At 37.2% G+C, this 24321-nt stretch overlaps 2 protein-coding genes across 3 annotated transcripts in view; both read right to left on the bottom strand.

The window, feature by feature from the left end:
• LOC136282749 (uncharacterized) overlaps nt 1-14905 on the bottom strand; it is a 19006-nt gene extending 4101 nt beyond the window's left edge. Inside the window, exons 1-5 of one of the 2 annotated variants that reach the window (XM_066170536.1) lie at nt 14311-14905; nt 11835-12747; nt 8365-8639; nt 6601-6877; nt 2681-2873 (exon numbers count right to left, since the gene is read on the bottom strand). In XM_066170536.1, coding sequence (XP_066026633.1) covers nt 2681-2873; nt 6601-6877; nt 8365-8639; nt 11835-12747; nt 14311-14805 — 2153 coding nt within the window. In that variant the 5' untranslated portion in view covers nt 14806-14905. The remainder of the gene's footprint in view (nt 1-2680; nt 2874-6600; nt 6878-8364; nt 8640-11834; nt 12748-14310) is intronic. The other variant, XM_066170537.1, reaches the window with a different exon arrangement.
• LOC131783144 (DNA-directed RNA polymerase III subunit RPC5-like) overlaps nt 1-24321 on the bottom strand; it is a 145277-nt gene that overhangs the window by 21233 nt on the left and 99723 nt on the right. The gene's annotated exons all lie outside the window — the stretch shown is intronic.

The following is a 24321-nucleotide window of genomic DNA, read 5'->3' as shown; positions in this document are numbered from 1 at the left end:
AAGTAACAGCCATGTACATTTGTTCTGGTCCTGTCAGGCCACATCAGCGTGGCATAGCTATAATGACGGTTGTGGCTTCCCACACAGAGAAGGGAAAATACATGTACGGCGATGCCATAATCGATCCATGAGTTCAGTGGGCATTGTCTAGCTCCACCTGACTTGTTCCGAGTCATCCTCCTTGGGACCGTCGCAGTAGAGTGCTGAAGGAGGGAAAGGGTATCGCACCCATCTGTGGTTGTCATTTACTCTTTAATCCGTATGAGTGACTGCCATGTAATTTCTCCTTACAATATCACCTCTGAACCAAACCTTGTGGTCAAGAGATATAGGGAAATTATCACTAATTAAAGGTCTTGATTGCATTATTTCTCCTTGCTAATACCACTGGAAAAAGGTAGGGGAGAGTGTGGAGAATATGTATACTGATGTTGGGGTGTTAAGGTTAACAAGACGATTCCAAAGCGCAGAAATGAGTCGTACGGCAACATGTGCAACGCCGGATTATCAAAAAAAATGCCTGGGACGAAGAAGGAATTTCTTTGAATTGGAAGACTAAGATTTGTACCACCATGTAGTGGAAATTGCCCATCTAATCCAGCTGCCTGACACGTCTTTCACCATTGTGATAGAGATTTTCCACAACACTGTGTCTCATCTCGTATTTTGTTTTTCGAACGCGAAAATGTTGAACGTGAGCATTCGACATTTTCATACCACGATTATCAGCTGAGTGAGACGCGGAAAACGTTTGGTGACAGATTTGACGATGTGTGAAAACAGGTTTTTTGCCTTCACAAATAACGGACCGAAGGGGAACAACTCGATAAACTTCTTCTGGGCAAGGCTTTCCTGGGGGCACTCGCTGGCTGCGAGAGGGTCGGCATCTATTACGGCTGCTGACTATCCTCGAGACAACGAGTAACAACAACAAAGTTGGCTCCAACGTACATTTATTCTTCAAGCACCACTAAGCTGATTGGTTTCCTTTTTACTTTTGACCAAAGAAAGCTCTACAAAACAGCTCTATTTTAGCCTGGGGTACAAATGATTAGGTAATGCTTTGAATTATCTAGAGGATCACGTAATCTTATACAAAGAGTGGTCAAATAGGAATTTCCCCTTTTACAAGATTAATTACTTTCAAAAAGCTCAGGTGGATAGCAACTACACATAGGATCATGACAGGTGACAGTTAAAGTTTAACACTAATTACAGATATGATTTAATAATAACTGTTTACGGCTGACTGTATTGAAACCGGTATCATTTACGCATGCTGAACTTTGCAAAATCTCGCAGTTTCTACGTTGAAGTTTATATACTTTTTTAGCGCTAGCATACAAACTCGATAACTAAAAATTCTATTGTTACAGAAGTTGTCAAGGGCAACCTTCCGCGTTTCCAATGGAATTTCAATTCTCAAGCGACGTAAAAGCCCGCCGAGAATGGTCAAACGACACGTTGGCACTGGAAACGGAGTCATGCAGTTGCCAAACATGCGATGTTATGTCAAAACTTCTGTCGCGCCCCACCCAAAAGAAAATGGTAGTAATGTTTTATTAAAACTTCCCGCCCAAAGCTTTTTTTATACATCACTATAAAGTAGATTATAGGCAAATTTACACAGCAAAATATTTTCCCACAACCAGCAGGCACATCTCTTGTTGGTCACAAAGAAATGGGAGCAACTCATTATCAAGCATTGAGTGTGGCTGTGACTTAACACGGGTTTTTAGAACTTATCTATCTCAGGCCTTTTTCCTGTTGTACACAACTGTTACAGATACATGGTAGAATTGATTTCAATCTTAGAAGTTTCACGAAGATGATACTAATCATGTTGTAATGCAAAAAAGTTTCACATTTAGTACTCACAAACAAAGAGGAAATTTCGTAATCGTAATAAACTGGATTCTTTTGTTTGCTTGATTGATTTATTATCTATTGACCCACAAGTACACAATTATTTTTCTCCCAGGAAGGGGCATGGAATTGAATATTATTCAAAAGTAGTTCTTTTTTTTTTTTTCATCGAAAAGTATATTTTTTGAGTAGCGAATGCCTGGTTCTCCCGCAGTCAGTGGAGATTAGAGAGCTCCTCAAAACCAAGTCCTACCATTCATTTCCTTAGTTCCACTTGGTTATTTTGCTTCCACTACTCAACCGAGCAAACAAATTGTTGATATCTGGGCGCGTTAGCCAGCCAATTCACTGTACCGTTTATTGAGCGCCATTATGCTTACAAGAGCTTATCATAATTACGGTTCCGTGAAGGAAGCTAAATGCACAAGAGCCGAACACGAAAACCCCTAAAACCAGCTGTTGGAAAAAATGGGAAACGTGTATCCCCAACTAAGGCAGTGGTGCCACCCTCAGGGTTTTAGGGCATCCTATGAATAACATGATATATACAAGCAGATAAAAGTTACTTGAGGAAGCGTAGAAGAACAGCTCTTTGTAAAACCTGATGTGAACATGACGATACTCCAGAAAAAAATAAACTTGAGATATTTTTGTTGCTAGCTTTCCCCCTTGAAAACTGTTAATCAGAAAAGGTTTCACCTGTGGCCACAATATCATTGGATTTTCTTGAGGCATGGATCATCAACTACTACAACCAAATTGACAGTGTGGTCATATAAGGCTTGTGCTAGAGAATGATACGAAGCACCGTTACCTTTGGCCTTCTTCCATGCTCTTTAATTGATTTGAGTGCTCAAAACCATTTTTCGGGTATTCCATCGCTATCTCGTCTGATCGATTCTCGTTTATCCCAAATGCTCTACCCAGTCTTCGAAGCATTCCCATGATGGCACCTCCTATGTTTGGTAAAGCTTTTCTGTCTATTGGTCCTTCCTTCAGGTTCCCTGCTTCATATTGAATAAACCAAACAAAAACATGTGTAAGGAAACAAATACATGAGCAACGTATGAGGTGAATTATAACTTGTGACGTATCAAATATTGGCAAATAAACTGAACTTCTGTATGACAAGTTTGAGGTTTGCCACAGAGGTTCAGAATCTGTGAATCTCTACTCAACAGGGCAATGACGGTTGCATGATTGTCGACATTGACGGAATATGATGCTGTATTTAGCATTCTGCGATGATACACTAAGATCTAAGCTTTTCCCTAGCTTTTTCCACTCTATGTTGCCTTGTATATCCAGTGCAAGGTATGGAATATGGAGACCATTCAAGGGGAACGTTACCACTTCTGACTTTTGGGAAAAGAATGAACTTCTATAATAATACTGTTTGGTACTTGTTTGTTTCCTATTCATGGATGTTGAAACATTTCATGTGTCACCTCTAGTTTCTTTTCTCCCCATTACATATTTCTTTGAATTCTCAAATCAAAATGAATGGAATTTATAATATACTGATTAAATTCTTTAATATGTGGGACAATCATGTGGTTTTGTTCATCATTTGTAAGGAGGCACAGTTTTAAACCCTGTTTGAATCTTGAATGTCTCACGCTTTTCTTCTCGCAATTTCTTCTATGACTAGTACTGCCATTCCCTTCTAAGGAATTATTGGCCGAGTCTACCACACAGTATCAACCAGAATGAGAAATCAACTTGATAGCACTTGTGCTTGGAGAGCTCAATATCACAACCCTAAATTAGTGAGGTCAAGTAATGGTGCCATGCAAATTAATCAGTGCCAGGGTCTCACTGTGATTGCTCTACACATGATAATTACTATAACCGAAAAGATCAACGGGTAAAGCAGCCTCTGATAATTTTTTTTTTACTTATTAAAAGTGAATCAATTCCTGAGTTCTTCCCTAATTTCACATGCGATACATGTTACATCTTAATAGCCCATTTATCATAGTTAACAGTGATATTGATACTAATGCCGTATTTTCATCTTGTTCAATGCTGTAACATTTAATACAGACGGATATTTCGCGAGTTGCGTAGCATTTTACGGGGTGAGGGAGATTACAAGCATTGAGCGAAATCTCTGCTTGAATTATATGTTAAACCATCGTATAAGGGATTTATTATTCTACTATTATCTCACTTTCAGGTATTTTGGTATCTAGTTTACGAAATACTTTCTTTGGCTTTTCCAGACAATTGTAAAGAGTGCAGAAAGCGTGCACAAAGGTTGAAAACAATACTTTAATGAAACCATCAAAGTGTTCTCTATGGTGCACTTAAAAAATCAAGCCCAAAATACAGGAAAGAAATCAAAGTTTTGATCATGATCATTCAGTGCGGTCAATTCTTTCTCCATCGTCCATCTGTATATCAGCCCTGTTCTACAATACATTACGGTCCCTTATCATCGCTAATGTGGTAGAAAGGTGTAAAATAACGTAAAATGGCGTAACCTTGAATAGATCATACTAGAGACTGTTACAAATGACCTGTTGGGTAAACTTAATCACTTACAAATTTTAAAATCAACGTATATGCGCATATATGTTGTCACGCCAACTAAAACTAGCTTAAAGTATTACTTACCGGTACTATTACAATAATAATTAAAAGGTTTACACAAATCTGATGTGATAGTATCTGTCGCCTCTTTTTCATTCAAGAAATGGTTGCATGCATTGACTATAATGTTTTGAGATACACATTTGCACTCTAACCTTAAAATACAGTGCTGCTACATGGGTAAACCTAGGGCAGTAATTTTCAACGTTTTTGAATGGTTTTTGTTGTTACATCTTAAACTGTACATGATATTTCGTCTCATACCATGAATTATTCATTGGTGCTGTAACCAGTATGATGGCTAAAACAACTACACGACTTTCATAATGACCGCGGCGCGCGAGACTGGTAATTACTTAAACATGAAACCGAGGTCAGAAAGGCTACGCTTGAGGATAACATTGTAAACAGAAGGTCAACTCAGGTTGACTATAGGTGATCTGTTTTGCCTCGATTCGGTCGAAGTATTTACAAGAAGAGGAAATGCCGACTCGTTGTTGTGTTCCAGAATGTACGAAGAAATACTACCGGAAAGAGGATGGGACAAAAGTGTCTTATCTTTAATTTCCGACCGAGAACCCGTTAAGAAGAAATGCCTCCACGCGATAAGAAGAGACGAAGGAAAGCACTTCAAGGTAACTGAAAATACAAAGATATGCTCCCAGCATTTCAGGAAAGGTTATATTAGAAATGTCACGCAGTAAAAAAGGTCTCACTTACATGTGTCGGGAGGCTTTGAAGATCGAGGCATAACACAATAGACGCTATTCTTATTCAATGACATGTAAATGAGTTGCGGGGTATTCTGAAGTTGCTCCAAAAATGAATTAAGAGATGGAGTTGTCCCTTCTGTGTTTTCATGGATTCGAACATCGCCACGCAAAGGAAAGGAGCTGGCGGAAAGAAACTTCGAACTGACAGCTTCGAAAATTGCATCACGAAAATTGTCTACCCCAGCTGTTGTTCTTGAAAAATTATCAAATGAATCGTCAAACGAATTATCAAACGAAATGGTCCCAGATCTACCAGATTGTTGCTTAAAAGTCGAAGACGAAACGCAAACTGATTTTACCGACCAGGAGGCCTACTTAAGAGAAATTATTGACAACAATAACAAGAAGATACATAAACTAGAACTCATTTCCTACTGGCGGTCAAAAACTGACAACAACACTGAGTCTGATTACAGTGAGGGAAGACTACTAACAAAAACGGGGAGAGCTAGATCTTTAAGGCCCCTTGATGAATTTTTATAGTCATGTGTAGACTAAGGCAAGGATTCCCAGTGGACCATCTAGCTCAATTATTTAATGTATTAGCATCCACAGTAAGTAGGATATTTATCACATGGGTCAATTTTGTTCTTTAAGTTTGGACAGATAAACATTTGGCCCAGCAGAAAAGTAATCGATACAATGCCCGAATCTTTTAAGGGAAGGTATAAATCTTCTAGAGTCATAATCGACTGTACTGAGGTTAGATGTCAAATGCCAAGCAGCTTGAAGTTGAATTGAAAACTTTTCAGTGCTTACAAAAATCACACAACTTTGAAAGGTTTGGTTGGTATTTCTCCCAGTGGAGTAGTGACATTCAGAATTCTACTGTATACAGGTTCTATCTCTGATTGGGAAATTGTCAGATGGAGTGGATTCTTAAATCTATCATTTGATGACAAAGACTCCATTATGGTAGATAAGGGATTCATAGTTTAGGATTTGTTGCCTTTGGGGGTCAGTTTAAATTTGCCACCCTTTCTTGGAGCATCTTCTCAGATGGCTGCAGAAGATGTGGTAAAAACACAGGAAATTGCAAGTTTATGGATTTATATTGAACCTGCCTTTAACAAGATTAAGAATTTTCACATCTGCGACAGAGTTGTTCCACTACATCAAATGGGAATTGTAAACCTGACGTGGGAAGTGTGTGCATTCTGTTGTAATTCATAACCTAACATAATATCAATGTGAATATCACATTCATGTGAGGCATGAATGAATTACTTAACCCATTAATTGCCTACAAATCTCTTCTCTCCCTAGATTGTAAGGGGCTACAAATTGGGCATTAAGATAACAACAACATTTTCCCCTCTGTTCTGACTATTTATCGTAAGGTTTATGAACTTTATGAATGTTGTACCTTTAAGAAGGCTGACAAAATGGCAATCATATATGTGCCCCAACCAAATTGGATTTCCACTTTGTACTTCACATACTGGTTCAATGGTATTTTCCCGTGCTTCTTCTCCACGTTGTACAGTGATCACTTTAATAGGGATCTTATAGCGGTTTGCCGCTGCTGCGATTACAATTGCATCACCCCAAGAACCATCCTTCGCCATATATGTTAGGTACTCATTCCATGTACCAAAATGGCTACTTTGCTCAAAGAAGTTGAACAGATGAGTTCCATCATCCTGCAAGGAGAATCAATAAATTAGGTATACAGAGGATAGGAGTAAGCATTGCAGGGACAGAAAATCAAAATTGCATATTATACATGGGTCCTATTGCTTGTTGTGCATGTAATGTTCTTAAAACATTAAAAACAATAGCATTGTTGTAATTGGTCTTTATTAGCTCAAGTTAAAAATTAATCAACCAATGAAACATTTTCCATTTTAATCCATGAATAAATTTAGTAGAGTATTAAAGAAACAGCTAATGAGATAAACATTATGATCACATTGTATTACATGAGTGGTCAGAGATTTGCAGAGCTGAGCAAAATGGAAATCATGCTACTGAATGTGGACAAGTAGACTATAATAATCCACCTAACAGGAAAGAGAGAATTCATGTCATGGTTGTACATTGTTCAGTACAAGAAAAATTTCAAAGTTGTATATAAGTTTTTCTTGAGCTTCTTTACCAGTCATGAATTACTAAGAACTGAAAAAATATTGATGATAATAATAAAGTAAATTTCGTCTTCTTAATTGTTATCTTTATAAACAGTTGTGGGAAGATTTGACAAATATGTCTTTTTTGCTGTGCAGGTATTATCTGTCTCCACTTATACCTAAATTATTCTTCAAAAAGCTCAGATCAAATGCTCCTCACAGATAAAATGATTTAATTTGGTTAACAAATCCTAATGTTATTGCTTATCAGATTGTCCCCATAAATAAAAAAAAAAATTGTCTGGTTATGCTCACTCAACTCATAGACTTCCTTTCAGCACAACTATCAAATAACTAGCAACCTTAACTTTAAGGAATTTTCAGGCCAAGATAAAACAAAAGTTTAATTCTTTCATATTTAACATCATTATTTATTTTAAACCTTTTGCACAGTGGCAGTTATGGGTCCCTGAGACATGTGTAACACTGACAGAACAAGTGAATGAATGGTATTTAAAATAAAATATTAAATATTTCAAATAAAAGAAGATTTCTTCGAAGTTCACTCTATCAAGTCATGGTTTAAAGTGCAGTTGAAACTGATGTGAACTCATGATGTGTTCCTGTTAGATCAGAACCAGGCAGATTAGAGCAGAATTACCAAGCAAGAGTAAGATACCATATATGGTTTCAATAGGAGTCTATTTGGTTATACGAAAAAATGTGCAGGCCAACAGGGCTCTCTAGACAGTAAAGCTGAGTGGGCCAATGTCTCAGCCTAAAATGTTGTTTGCACTTAACTTAAAGGGTCTGGAAACCCATTCATGTTACAACAAAGTCACCTATTTTCTATGCAATTCCCTGAAAAATAAGGATCTCTCAGAAAGAAGATTTTTATCAGTTTTTCTCAGCTGGTTTCATGTTTGATCCTTCACATTACATAAACATAACAAAATACTGTTAATCTAGGAAAAGGTTAAAGAATGCAAGATTTAATTATTTAACTGAGTGGGCAATTGACACAGTTTTAATAGTCCTTATAAATACCAAACAGAACCTACCAATTCTGAGTTGTCTGTGAGGTATTGAACTAAGGCTTCCCTTAATTTATCGTAAGAAATGTCCTTGTCTCCAACAATTTTTAGTTGTTCCGATAAAGCATGGAACAAACAGTTTCCTTCTCCATCATTACCAGAAATTTTTAAGCCTTTATCTGATGCAGCTTTCCTTAATTCATCTTCTAGATCACGTTTAGAAACTTCCTTGCTCTTGGCTTTACTTTCAGTGATGGCATCTTTCAACTCTTTAAGAGTCTTAGTAGTTTTTCCAGGAATGTCTAAAGAAAACAAACATTTATGCTGTAAAAAATAATTAAAAAAACCAATAACTATTACAATACATGTATTATTGCATGTGACCTTACATTCTGAAGCCTTCATAAATCAATTAAGTCATTAATTACAGATGAACAGGAACTCCTTTCAGTATTTTCCCCCTCCATAGTTAAACATGTTTTCTTTTTGAGAATTTAGTGATAATATACATCATGCATGCACGCATACCTGTGATAAGACTTAATTTAAAAAAACAAAATCATAAAAGAAAGCTGTTGTACAGAATTCAATTTGCACCATTAACTGTAAGTCAAAAATATTTCTTGTTAGCTTTTTCTTTGAAGAAAGTAGCCGCATACTGACCCACCCATCAGTCTCAGACAGACCTGGAAATTTCATTCTAACCTGGTGCCAAACATTGCATAAGATTCTTTCCCTCCCAACAGATAGTTTGCTAAAAGCTCCATTATTCAACTTAGATTTATTTGCTGGCCTTATAGCTGAATGTCTGAATGTCTAAATGTAAAATTTGACTTCTTTCAAACATATCCAATGGCTGCATTCCATCACTCAGATTCTTCCTCTTGTTTGTTCATTCTCATTTAACTGTTTTAGTTGCAAAAATAACGAGGAAAATCTGTCTTATCCGAATGCAACTATGAGCTCTGGCTTCAGACTTAACCAGTTAACCAGTTAACCAGATTCAGTTACTGCTATTCCAAAGCTTTATATCATTCATTAGGTGGTAAAAGGAGCACCCAAAAAGGTTTGGACCAGTCTAAAATATTTATTAAAATGTTGTCTTACAAAAATACAAGACAATAAGAAAATAATAAAAATGTAATGAAATAGGAAGGATGAGAAGAATGAGAGAGGGCATGAAACTTCAAGTGCATGCAAAGGTCTGTAAACATGAGCATTGAGAAGTGAGGAATTCACAGATTTCCCTCCCTATTAATTAATCTATGCACACCTATTTTCATATTTCAATTGCTACTTTCCATCCCTGAACTGTAAGTCTTGTTTTGCATAATCCACTCTGCAATCCAGTGTTTCTCTTCATTAGTGCATGTAACAAGCTTGACCCTAAGAAATGTTATGTATTTTCAATGATACAAGGCAGGTGTTGAAGCCCTCATTTAACTCCAGCTCACTTGATTGAAACTTTTTTGCCATCAATAATTTTAAAATCTGGCACCTTTTAAATCACAACTACTAAAACGGACACATTCTTTAGATAATGATCATAGCTACTCTGGTTACTTATGTACAGACTTGCTGGTCCTGAAGGCTGTTTTAAATTCAATTTGCGATGTATGCAAGAAAGTGAAAAAAGTATTCCATAATATGAACTTGCACATAAGGAATTCTAATTCAGAGAATACTGAAAGTCATGACATCACTTGCGTTCCAAGGATAAGACATTGAAAAAAGTACTGAGTGAGAAAGAGAACATAAGTTATTCCAATCAAAACTTAATTTCCTCCAGACATCAGTAAAGAATGAAATTATAGTTAAATCCCAAAAACACGAACCCCTGCTACTAGACCCCACAAACTCAAACCAAAATCGATTTCCCCTGAATTTCCATCATACATTTACTGCAAATTTAGCCTCGGTAACTAAGACCCTCACTAACTCAAACCTCACGCTAACATGAACCAAAATCAGTTTCCCCTAGATTTCCATCATACATTTACTGCAAATTTACCGCAAATTTACCTTCAGTAACTAAAACCCTCCATAACTCAAACTTCCCCCTAACTCAACACAATTTCCTTCACCCTTCAGATCATTCTCTATGTATTTGTTCCCTCCATAACACAAACCACGTCAAAACACTTCTGCACATCAATATGTGACAAATAAGAACAAACATTGTGTTCAATAAATTAAGAATAGAGAGGATCAGAGTAAGCATTGCAAAAACAGAAAATCAAAATGGCATACTGTACATGGGTCCTATTGTTTATTGTGAATGTAATTTGCTTAAAACGTCTTTATAAGCTCAAGTTAAAAGTTAATCAACCAAACATTTTCTTCTTTGATCCATATTTAGTCGAAACACTTCTGCATGTCAATATGTGACAACTCAAAACAAACATTGTATTGCAGTCCAACCATTTACAATACTTTGTGATTTCTGCAGTTCTTTAGTGCTCTATCTTCACTCGCCTTCTCCATAATTAAATTTTATTAAAAATTTACTGTGTACAAGTTATTGAAAAAAAGTAAACACTATTTTCCCCTTGTTTCCAGTCCTTTGTTTCTCAAACTACCAATCAGTTGAACCTTTTTCGATTTCCCTTAATGGTATGAGTTACCAGGATTTGACTGGAATTGATTTTTTTGAAAAGAAATCCTGACAATGGCTCTGACTTTATTAATGAGTGAATGAAGCTTTCCTGCCCTACATTTAACAACTATTAGCCATGGTGGCTGGTGGTGGATATTTAGCAGGCCATGAAGCAGATGTGTTAATATTAACCACTAGCTACCAAAACACTACATACTCAAAGAATGAGATAACATACCAAAAAAGACAACTTAAACTCTTTTATTCCTTCAATGATTAGAATATTTTCAGGCACAAATCCCACACAATTTGCTCAAAGATGAATAGCAAAGGATGCTTGGTTTCTAAACAGTCAATAAACAGCGTGCCTACAGGGATATCCACTGTTTTAGTATGTACTAAAAAATATAATTTGTGAAACAAACTGTTTTACTACGGCAGGGGACTGGTAATAAAATAGGCTCTTATATTCATTTATCTTTTTTTGATTGTGGGTACAAAAATCGATTGCAGTTAAAATCTAAAACCTAAGACAGTTCATGAATCACAATGTCATGACTTTTATTGGGTAGATTTAAAATCAACCGAAAGTGATGCTACGGTGATTGATCCACAGTTTTATATTCATGATTAAGCAATAAAAACAAAGGTTCTACAGAATATAAAAATATTAGCAGTGCTGAGGGAGGACAGCAAAGAGTGATAGGGGTATGGCTTGAGTCTCAACTATCAGTGACTATCATCAGTTTCTGAAGTATAAAGCAAGTAGGATAGGATGCTAGTCTGCATGAGATTTTAATCAAAGTTTTTTGTGTTCTGTGTACATTCAAGAGCTCTTCCTCTTCTTTTTTCATCCCCTCTTTTCTACTTTTTGTTTTTTCTTTTGCAGACTCTTTCTTACCTTCTCCTCCTGCTCCCTCAGCTCCATTTCCATTACATTCACTTCCTCCTTCTCCTTTATCTCCCGGATTTGATTCCTTAAAGATATTCACATATCCAAACCATACAGTAACAACACACGTCAAAATATTCTGAATCAATGCCAAAATCAAACTCTTGCTAAGAAAAACCTGTGCAACCATCAACAGAACTAGTATAAACAACACAAATGCAGAAAGGATGGCTATGATCAAACAGAAAGACATGAAACATATAAAACTTTTTTGGCCCTTTTCAGAAAAATTTTCAGATGAAACACAATACAGTTCTGAAAATGAGAGGAAAAACATAATGTAAAGAGCAACAACAGCCACTAAAACAGTAAAACCCCAATGAGGTTCTGTTATGATACCAAGCAAAATCCACAGCAAATGATGATATGCTATGAATACTGCCGGATAAAGTACAACACCAGAAAAAGGGTTTTCAGTAGGTATTTCCCCATGGCCCTCAGTTAAGTTTCCTTTACTAAACCACTTCCATCTACGTAAATACAAACACCAAACCATGCGTCGCAAAAGCACAAACCATATAGATCCAAAGAACACGCAGATGTAGATGTTGTCATGTTCCAAATAGATATTTGTTAATGATATGCCAAGTCCCCCTACAGAAAGGAGTAATGAAAGAAGCATAACAGCTGCAATCTTGCTCTGACAATTCTTCTTGCCATCCCATGACTTCAGCTTCAGTATTATCCATTGTGATGAAAAAGTACTCATGGCAAGGCTGATAGCCAGAAAACTCCAACACACACCATGCAACAATTGTTTTACTCCAGAGAACTGAGGAGCTTTCCCATGCCCTGGGATTACACACTCAACTGTGTTCAATCTTGGATCGGAAACTAATGGAATGACTGCTATATCCTGCAACTACAAAACAATAATAAAAATCATTATAGTGTAGACACAAGTATTTAACTGCATGGATAGCACACCTTACTTATAAAAAAACACAAGTCAGCTGGTCACAGTGTTGTAAAAGCAAATAGCATTCAAGATTAGGTTCAAAAAAGGGGGAATCCACATTTACTTGTGATTAATCACTCTTGCATGCAAAGCATGCAAGAGTTACTTTTCTAGCAGGGTAGGTTGAGATAGGACACTTTGTGTCCCTAATGTTTTCATTTTCTAACAGAAAAAGAGCATAACTTTCAAAAGAACAAAAATATTGCATAACTTCACCTTAAAAAAAGAAAAAAAAACCTAGTTCATATGAACTCACAAAGGGATTTTGTGGTCTATTTTCTATGTTGTCTTAATACTTCTGAGCAAAAGTAAAATGCATTGATGCCACGCTTACTGTACTCTCCTTCGCAGCTGTTGTTTGGTCTCGTCACACAACGTGAGATACATACCTAAGTGTGGCAATCTAATTGGTGCTAGCAACATACCATTCTACACCCCAACATTAGGTAATTTTTCAATTTGATCTGCAGAGGTCTCAAGTTCTCCATTTCTCCACTTTTGTTTCCAAGTACAGATTTCTTTGAAAGCTACATTTTCTTCTTTCACACAGTTTGTGTGGCAGAGGTAAATTCTTAAAACTTTGGGCAGAAAATTGGCACGAGACTGGCTAAAATTGATCCACTTGAGCATGCGTGACGTTCGACCACCAAGTTTCCAAGGCTTGATTTTGTACAGATGTTAAAGTAATTTAAAATTAATGCAAAAAACAATCTTTGTTGCTCACTACAGCAGGAAAACACCATCTGAGTAAAGCTGTGAAAACACATACCTGTGTTACACGATCGAGATATGTCTCCTAGCGTTGATTTAGTCTTTTCGTTGAAGTCACAACACAGCTTGGAGATATTTTTATTTTTGTTTCTTAGTTTGAAATTGTATTTGGAACCAAAGATTGAAACGACTTTAATTTCACGCACAGATACTTTAGGATTTGTTTTCTTTGTATCCAATTTTATTCACGAGCCGAGAAAGACTCGACAAGTTGTCAAATCTTAAACTGTTATACGGTTGATATCAAGACATAGTAATTAAAACGTCATGTGCTGTCTTTGTTGGTTTCACTACTGTGCGTTGAAGCATCTTGATCAGCTCCGATGGAACTGTTACTCACTAATAACTTCTAGCTTGCCAATCAGCATACGTTGGAAAAAGTATTCACTGTTTACCATGAAAATAACAAAGCAACTTTGATGTTCTCAAGAATCAGTTTGTAACGAGTTATCACGCTCTCAATTTAATGGTAATATATGATGGAACAACTTTTAAGAACGAGGTAAATTTCGTAAACGTTCCAAAGACTTTGGGAGACAGCGGAGGTCGCAATGTCTATCAATATTGCTACTTTCAAAAAATTTTGCCATGGAGGTTACGATGACGATACGAGTCCGCGAATGGAGGTTTTAGGGTCTCAACTACGAAGTTAAACCGAAAAAGTAAAACGCTACATAGAACAGAAAGATAATTTACCGTGGAAAGGAAGTATATCATTGTTTTCTGTCTGTCGACGGTAGAGACATTGCAAAATTGTGGCAGTGTTATGTGCAATTTACTTCCTCTTCTGTTTGGATAAATCGCTCCCAGGGAAAACCAGTTCATGGAGGACAGGCTAATTCCTCCGCTGACGTACAAGCAAGACATACTCCACGTAAAATTCTCGATTTTAAATGTCGTTGATCGAGAAACATTTTGCTCTGAAGTACTCAAACTGTCACTTCCATTTGACTTTTCGCCAGCTGACTTCAGGAATTTCACCGTGATGTCAATCAGCATAGATGGGAGATCCACAGAAGGATAAACCGCCTTCGATATGTTGAAATAATTGTCAAAAGGAGGCTTAGAAGACGTCAAATACTTTTGCAATTGTTCGTCGCGTTCAATGCAGGTTCCAAGACCGTACTCAAAACGCAACAGAACGATCGCAAAGATGGCATTGAGCTTGATAAACAATGAACATGGAACCATGATGACTTCCTAACTGGCACAGAAACAGCACAGGGTTGATCTCCTAGAAATGATCGATTTGGAAGCGAAAGAGGTGAATTATGCTGACATACAGCTAGGAATCCAGCTAGGATGGGATGACGGGTTGCACATGCGCAACTGTAAACAGACTGCTACTTTCGCTAACTTCCGCTATGCTCCACTATGCCAGTAAGACCTTCGGAATGTGATTGGACGCAACTACAGTGTACACACGCAGAGATTCAGCCAAACCTCGGTCTCACTAAACCTCTGCGAGAGGTTTGTAACAATCACCATTTGTGTTTGACATGGTCGTTTCTCAACAGGAACAAAAGCGTAAACTCTCGGAGCAAGGGCTTGGACTCTTAGAGCGAGGGATGGATAATAACAAAGAGCCAGATCCCAAGTAGTCCAAGAGGGGTATCTTTGCAGTAAGGTAAGTTGTTCATAGAGACATCCCTACAATTTTCAGAACAAGAGGAATGGCTTTTGCCGTTAAAGTTGGAGGGAAGGAACGTCTGCTAACTTGGCAGGACGTAATCAACGAACACGATCAAGCTAAGCCAATTATAGAATTGCATCGGTGTTCGAAAAACTTTTTTACTGACCAGACAAAGTACCGGCTCCAAAAGTCACAGGTACGGCAAACTGGCAATTTCTCGTTAATTTCAGTAATACAAAGCGGTGCACCCACACCAAGAGAGGATTTTACAATTCTTAAGTTGAAAGTTCTAGGAACTGATGAAAAGAGTAAAGACGAGATGTCTTAGCACACTCATTCATCGGATGCAAAGATATCATGAAATTTGGATTCAAATACAATAACGACAAAGGAAAGCACGAACTTAATTCTCCTAAGAAGGATTGTATTTTTGAAATTTTCCATCCTTAGATCCCCAATTATTACAGACGATTTCCACGTCATTGGCGTAGTAGGACAGGATCCTGATGGATGACTTTGTCCCTACTTCTTAACAGAGACAGAAGTTAGTAAGTAAAGATGGCGGAAAACTGGAAGTCTCAAAAAGTTAGCTCTGTTTCGTCAATTGTGGCCCTCGGCTCTCATATGCAAATTGAAAAATCTGAAAGTCTTACAAAAAGTTTTGATTTCCAAACTCTTGATTGGTTAAAATAAAAACTTTCTTTCGTGGAATGCACTCCAAGGTGAGATCAGCAAGGTCGCCATGTGGCAAGAGGAGATGAAATATGGGTTCTACAAAGTTGCAACATTAGTTGCTGAATTCTTGGGCTGAAGTTATCATATTATATCGTGTTTATGATTTTAAATTTTTCAGGAGTGCTTCGTCATTCGTGTGTAGAACATTTCAGATGTCTTCTCCGCTTGGTTATTGTATTGTTATACCTTGAGATATCACCTGAATCTTCAAAATGGAATGAGCTTGTTTATTTTTCTAGCCTTTTAACTAGGTAACGAGCATTTCAAGATTTGAGGTTGTTGAAGCAGACACTAACCCCCTGCTCTGTAGTCAATTGATTAAGACTTGCAACCGAAAAAGCAGGACACTCCAGACCAAGAAAGGAAGAGGACTGGAGACTCAGATTAAAGAGAATATTATGCTTGTTTTTGTTCTTGAAAAAAAAAGAAATGTTTGGAAGAATTACAACAATGTTACCTCTGTTACATAAAATGCCAACAGTACAACATTAACAATACAGATGATAGTTGGCAATTACAGACAAAACAGAGAAAGAACTTTAAATTCTTCTGAGCTTTTTCCCAAATTGATGAAACAAGTCAAATGCACTATAAATCCAACAAGGTTTATTTGTAAAACACAATTTTTTAATGTATAATTAATATATTATGATTCTTCATTTTTCATAAATGCTATTTGTGGAACAGAATATCAAGAAAAGGAACTTAGTGAGGTTGATTGTTTCATATGTACCAGATGCCCCTGGTATGTAATTTCAATGTGTGTATTTTAATTTTTCATTAAAATTACTCAATCTATTTTTGATTTTTGCACAAGTCACTGTAGCTACACACATTATGCAATTTGTGTAGGATGCATTAATGGATTGAAGTCTCAGCCCCTCAAATCTTCCTTGCTATTTTAAATGGTAATCTAGTGGTGTGTTTACTGTAAACTGCTGCTTATTAAAGCTTGCCCCCTTGACTAATTTAAGGCCCCCTCCTGGTTATTATAAGGTCCATCTACTTGTATTAACAAAGACATACATGCAATTATAACCCCCCACAGACATAAGCTCCCTCCTAAAGCCTTTTCTTTCTTTCACTCTATAGGAACTCTTTACTGCCTAAAACAGAACATTTGAAAAATTATTGAATTTTTTTAAAATTTTTGTAACAAGCCCCCTTAGATATGTGCCCCTAATCCATTTTAATGATAAAGTTCGGATATAATGTGCACTGTCATGGTTGAAAGAGCATACTCTATAAGAGTACAAAACACAGAGCTGAGCTGAAGTTGTCACACTATGATTGCCAATTTGTATTGTAAGTCCAACCATTTCCTGGACTTCTCTCTAGCTTTTTTTTGTTGATCAAAAGTGAAATTCAGAACAAGCAAGCTAGCTAGTAGCAACAGAAGAACCAAAAAAACATTTGTAAACATACCAAGTGCAGTAATTGATGTTTTTATAAGATGAGCAGAAATGAAAATCCTCAAAAAGAAAATGAAATGGACTGTCCAAGTTTTGAAGGTTTTCACATTCAGTTAGATAGGTAAGATTATGTACGGTAATAAAACTCAAACGCAGCTAACACTTGTATAATATATAGAGTTTCATTTTCAAAAACAAGAGATGAAAACAGGAATGGCAAAAAATATAACCAAAATGGCATAACTGTTAAAATTCATACAAATCATGATGGTGTCAGATGCATAGGTCCATCAAGGCTATTTCATCATGATGATCTCTAGAAATTACATTGTCCACCCTTCAAGGGAACAAGAGCTTGCTCTGATATCCTTTCTGATGTGTTGAGTCCATATCAGTCACAGCAGCCAAGTTTTACAGCACTGTCATCCAGAGAAACGTACATGTTCCTGTAAATTCGGCTGTAGTTCATTAATGAAAAATACGCCTTGAGCAGTTAGTTATTTAATTGTCATGCAGTGAAAAACTTGCAAGGTTTTTATATGCCACAATTCTACTGGATTTCACTGAACATTTAACTTTCAGATAAAAGACTTCAGGCAAAGGTGTTAAGTTTGACCTCACCCTTGCAAAATGGATTTTGGAATTCCTAAGAATTCCTAGGATTATCTTAGGAATTCCTAAGAATAAGAGGCGTGAATTTTCATAGTAAATTCAGACTGGGAATTCCCACCTACAACAACTCTGGTTCTAAAAACCTAGAAATTCCCAGAAATTCTACGGTTATAGCCAACAGGACTTGGAATTCCTAGGAATTCCAAATCAGAGCACCAGTGACTTTCCCTGAAAAGCTGTAAATCTAAAAAATTCCTTGGAATTTCTAGGAATGTTTAAGAATTACTGGGAATTTTAAGCAAAAATTTGAGGCTACTAAAATAAAATAAACACTAAATAAAATAAACACATTAAAAAATCCCAGCCAAAATTTAAGAACTCAGTGAAATTTTTCACAAGCTTAATTAAGGTTTACATGTAAAATATTTTTGATAGTATATTGACATCAACATGTAGTAATATTAGGATGGAATTTGATTTATTTTTCTATTCTTGAAAACTTCATACAAATTAATCCTCAACTACAGATATTCATATAAAATAGTCCTAATCAATCATTAAATTTGGTTTGACACAAATTGTGAAAATCTGTTGATTCTTTTCCATAAAATAGAGTATCTTTAATTACATTTATTGCAATAAATACTATCTGTCTAAAAATAGTCTTAAAATGAATCATTTAATTTTGGATGATGATACAAATGGTATTTAACCCTTTCGCTTACAGAGACAGGCTTTGACTTGATTTTATATGGTTGTAACTTATTTAGATAAAACTCTTGTGTGTGAACATCAAACGAAGCTGTCAAGCAGCACTTTCATGTTTTACTCTTTGTTTTTGTTGATTTTGCACATTGAAATTCAAAGATTTCTTCTCAAATTTTGACCCAGCACTCTTGGGAGTAAAGGGTTTAATTACAGTTAAATAGAATTGATTTTTTAATTAAAATCTTGTTGTAACTATAACAATAAATTAGAATGAAGTTATCCTAAACTGCGGACTTGGCTGCTATTTGTCTTTTTCTCCTTGACTCACAGCTTTCCCTGTTGGCCTTGAATGAGGTTATCTACAAGAAGCTTGATCATTTTCTATCTGGATTCCATGACATCTGAATTTGGAAGGAAAAAAAAATATATATATATATTAAAGGCTCCAACAAGGCCTTACATAGCTATAAGGAAAAGGCATTCATTGGAATCTCAATCTAACAAAGTGCAATGGGATTGGGAAATCTCTGTTATATTGAATGACTAATATATTGGAGTTAGTACATCTTTCCCATACATTTCAAAAAAGGGCTGAAAACATTATTTTGTTTTTACCAAGGAGGGCTTCTTTATGCAATAGGGTTTGTTTAATCTTGAATGTTCCCAAACGTAACTAAAGTAATCTTGAAACCTTACCGATAGATTTATTCATTGTAAAGCTTAAGAAAGTGCGGCATGCAAGTGACCGATTCGATTCTCAGAATTATTCTAGTTTCAGTTGCGCCGAGCGTTATGTAAGCTTAATTCAAGCCATTATATCTATTCTTTGATAACATTTTGATCACGTAACGAATATCGCAATTTTTACTCACCACAAACTTTCAAAATCGTAGCTTTATAAATGGCCACTCGACCCTTGTTTGTACCAATCAGTATGTCAACTTCGTTTCTTCACCGCAGTGCAAATATATGAATTTCATACATCTAACATCTCTATTCATCACTTGGATGGTTTATTTAGACCCAACATATTGACCAGCTCTCAGTTAGCTTGTTAGCTCAGTTGGTAGAGCTCTGCACCGGTATCGCAGAGGTCATGGGTTCAAATTCCGTACGGGCCAGAATTTTTTTCAGGTCCTATTTTCAACTACTAGTTCAGTAGTGTTCTTACCTGCGAGGGTCTCTTAAACTCGTTTCTTTACCGCAGTGCAAATATATGAATTTCATACATCAAAAATCCCCAGTATGTCAACTATTGCCCCTTCTTTTAACTCCACGGCGCTAACGACTTTCTTTTCATTTAGAATACTCACGCTGTTCTCATTTTCCCATTGAACCACGATAAAACCTATCTCTAGAAATGTTATATTAAGCAAAACAGTTGATAATAGAAATAACTTAACACACGAGCGATCATCCGATGAAAAGTTCATTCATGGATGAGCGCCAATTGGAGTCTTCTTTGTTCGCGATCACGGGCATGATCACGTGGATCTTTTAGGACTTGTCACTGGCTAGTAAAGTGGGTAGGTATGTCATGTATGGACACATATTATGTCCTCAATACATATTATGTCCTATACTTTACATACAATATCCTACACACACATACAGGACTAAACAAGGCTATACACAGCTATACACTGCTATACACAACTAAACACGGCTATACAGAGCAAGACAGAGCTATACACGGCTGTACACAGCTATACAGGGCTATACACAGCTGTACAGGGCAATACACAGCTATACAGGGCTATACACAGCTATACAAGGCTATACACAGCTATACAGAGCTATACAGGGCTATGCACTGCTATACAGGGCTATACACAGCTATACACGGTTATACACAGCTATACAGGGCTAAACGCAGCTATACAGAGCTATAAAGGGCTATACACAGCTATATAGGGCTATACAAAGCTATACAGGGCTATACACAGCTATACAGGGCTATACACAGCTACACAGGGCTATACACAGCTATACAGGGCTAAACACAGCTATACGGGGCTAAACACAGCTATACAGGGCTATCCAAAGCTATACAGGGCTATACACAGCTATACAGAGCCATACAGAGGTATACACGGCTATACACAGCCATACAGGGCTATACATAGCTATACAGGGCTATACATAGCTATACAGGGCTATATATAGCTATACAGGGCTATACACAGCTATACAGGGCTACACACTGCTATACAGGGCTATACACAGCTATACATGGTTATACACAGCTATACACAGCTATACAGGGCTATACACAGCTATACAGGGCTAAACACAGCTATACAGAGCTATACACAGCTATACAGGGCTATACAAAGCTATACAGGGCTATACAGAGCTATACAGAGCTATACTCAGCTATACAGGGCTATACACAGCTATACAGGGCTAAACACGTCTATACATGGCTAAACACAGCTATACACAGCTATACAGGGCTATACACAGCTATACAGGGCTATACAAAGCTATACAGGGCTATACACAGCTATACACGCTTATATACAGCTATACACAGCTATACAGGGCTATACACAGCTATACAGGGCTATACAATGTTATACAGGGCTATACACAGCTATACAGAACTATACTCACCTATACAGGGCTATACACAGCTATACAGGGCTAAACACAGCTATACAGAGCTATACACAGCTATACAGGGCTATATACAGCTATACAGAGCTATACGCAGCTATACAGGGCTATACATAGCTATACAGGGCTATATATAACTATACAGGGCTATACACAGCTATACAGGGCTATACACAGCTATACAAGGCTAAACACAGCTAAACAGAGCTATACACAGCTATACAGGGTTTTACACAGTTATACAGGGCTATACACAGCTATACAGGGCTATACACAGCTATACAGGGCTATACACAGCTACACAGGGCTATACACAGCTAGACTGGGCTATACACAGCTATACAGAGCTATACACAGCTATTCAGGGCTAAACACAGCTATACAGAGCTATACACAGCTATACAGGGCTATACACAGTTATAAAGGGCTATACATAGCTGTACAGGGCTATACACAGCTATACAGGGCTATACACAGCTATACAAAGCTATACAAGGCTATACAGGGCTAAACACAATCAATACTGCCACATAGGGCTACACAGGGCTATACAGGGCTATACACGGCTATACAGGGCTATACACAGCTATACAGAGCTGTACACAGATAAACAGAGCTCTGCACAGCTATACAGGGCTATACATAGCTATACAGGGCTATACACAGCTATACACACAATACGCAGCTAAACAGAGCTATACACACCTATAGAGGGCTATACAGGGCTATGCACAGCTATACAGAGCTATACACAGCTATACAGAGATGTATAAAAATGGATGGAAGAAATTTTGAGTTCCCGTTGTTATTCCATTGAACGTTTGTGATCGAAATCTTTTTCCAATTGGTGTAACGATTCAATTTGCATCAGATTTATTTGTTCCTGAAAGGCGAAGGATTAGGCACATCAAAAATGAAATTAAGGATCAGTTTGTCACCTAATAAGTATAAAATTGCTGTAAAATGGATTTTCTTAATTTGCTTTTAAATTCTTACTCCGAAATAGGCCGTAGATACCACTTAAGTGCTCAAGCGATCGTGGAAAACCTGCAGAACTAAATGAAAAATGTTATCCACTACTTAGAAGGATAAGAGCATTCAGACTACTGTACAATAATGTTACTTTTGCGAAAGGGTCGAGCTCAAAGGGTAGTTTTGGACGATCTTTATTAACGATCTCCCAGGTGAAACTGTAGGCGGGATGAGGGTAGCGTTATATGCTGATGACATCAAGCTGCATAAAAACGTCAGCTCCGTCAGCGATTGTCTGTCTCTGCAGACCACTCCAGCAAACGTGAATGACTGGTCATAGGGAAATAACATCAACTTCAACACCTAGAAATGCACAACGCTTACTGTGACGCGGATGAAAACTCCCTTGATTTACGAATACATCCTATACAACACACAACTTGTACGAGTGTCCGCGGAAAACGATCTAGGAGTTACAATTATGGGTACGTTGTCTTGGTACTCTCATATATACACCATCACCGCCAGAGACAACAGGCTCCTAGGGCTCCTAAAGCGGACATGTCCATTACTAACTGACGTGTCTACCCGGCGCGCGCCATACTTATCGCTAGTCAAGTCACAACTCTGCTGCGCTACTCAAGTCTGGTCGCCCGCTCAGGTTTCCCTGAGGGCACAAGTCGAGTGAGTGCAGCGGCGCGCTACCAATGGATCTTACAAACCCGGATTGGCGAGATGTCTTGCAGAGACAGACTTATTACCCTGGACTTACTCCCTCTTACCTACGACAGAGAACTGAAAGACTTGATATTCTTTTATAAGTGCTTATTTAATCATATTCACCTTGATGTATGCATTTGCTTCAATTCCTACCATTTGAATTAACAACCTTTTTAACAACTTTATTTGGTTTATAACATAGTACTAACTACACCTCTAGCTTGTAGCACGAGCAAGTTCTAACTAGTGTCTACGTGCAGGGCTAGTCAATGTCAAAGGACGTTCTCAGAAAAAGTGTTTGTTTGACGAAAAGCTGGAAGGAAATCTAGGTAATCACTCAGTTTTGACACTAAGCTGTATTTACTTAGTAATTTCTCTGTGTCCTAATACAGTGTGAATTAGTAATCATGAATCACTAGTCATCTTTTCTCGCGTTTTTCATCCATTAAAGAGAAAGCTCAAAAGTCTGATTGGACATAAGATCTAACGGGTAACTTTTTGAACTTTTTGAAGAACATTCTTTTACCAAAGAGACGACTTAGAAAAGAGGTCACTTACAAGGTAAAGACCTTTAGCAGTTAAAAAATCCTTTTAAATATGGGAATGGTAGTTAATCATGGCTAAGAGGGTGCTGGTGTTTATTAAAAAAAGGTACAGAGAAAACTTTGCACGTTTTTGAAAACTTACCCTAATTCCCGATTTATGTGCTGTACACCCCAGTTTTATCTGAAGATTGCTTAGTCTTGGTTCACTCGTGGGTGGTGCGTAACGCTTGGAAGTTCTTTTTTTTGTTATGGTATATGGTGTTAAGATAAACAGCGTAACTATAAACCGATTGGAAAACCTTAAATGTGTTTCTGGTAAAATAACTTGGGATGAAATATGATTTAAAATCAGAGAAGTATCAAAGGAAATCCCTGACATCCTACTCCAATTTGAATGCCGGCCCCCTCCTAGCCATGATTATCGAATAGTGACAACCCAAATGATGTGTGGAAGTGTGAGCTCTTTAACCGACATCAAACCCTTTCCAATCGGAGATCTTACTATTCACAAGTCCTTTCGAGATTTTATAGAGATAACTCTCTATTAAATAAAAGTAATGAGCTCTGATCTTACACGAGCCTTACCAATCTCCCTGCTAAAGGTTCTTTGAAAAACAATTTTCAAGCTTTGGTACGTCGTAAAAAAAGAGCACTCCATGAATGGATCAATGAATGCATGAATTCTAAGTATTTTAGCATGTTAATGAATTATTCTAAACGATGACGCCCATGTGTTTCTAACAGCTGCCCT

The sequence above is a fragment of the Pocillopora verrucosa genome, chromosome 8 (genome assembly GCF_036669915.1).
Source record: "Pocillopora verrucosa isolate sample1 chromosome 8, ASM3666991v2, whole genome shotgun sequence".
Classification (NCBI taxonomy): domain Eukaryota; kingdom Metazoa; phylum Cnidaria; class Anthozoa; order Scleractinia; family Pocilloporidae; genus Pocillopora; species Pocillopora verrucosa.
The sequence above is the reverse complement of the archived record's forward strand: the minus strand, read 5'-3'. Positions and strand labels throughout refer to the sequence as shown.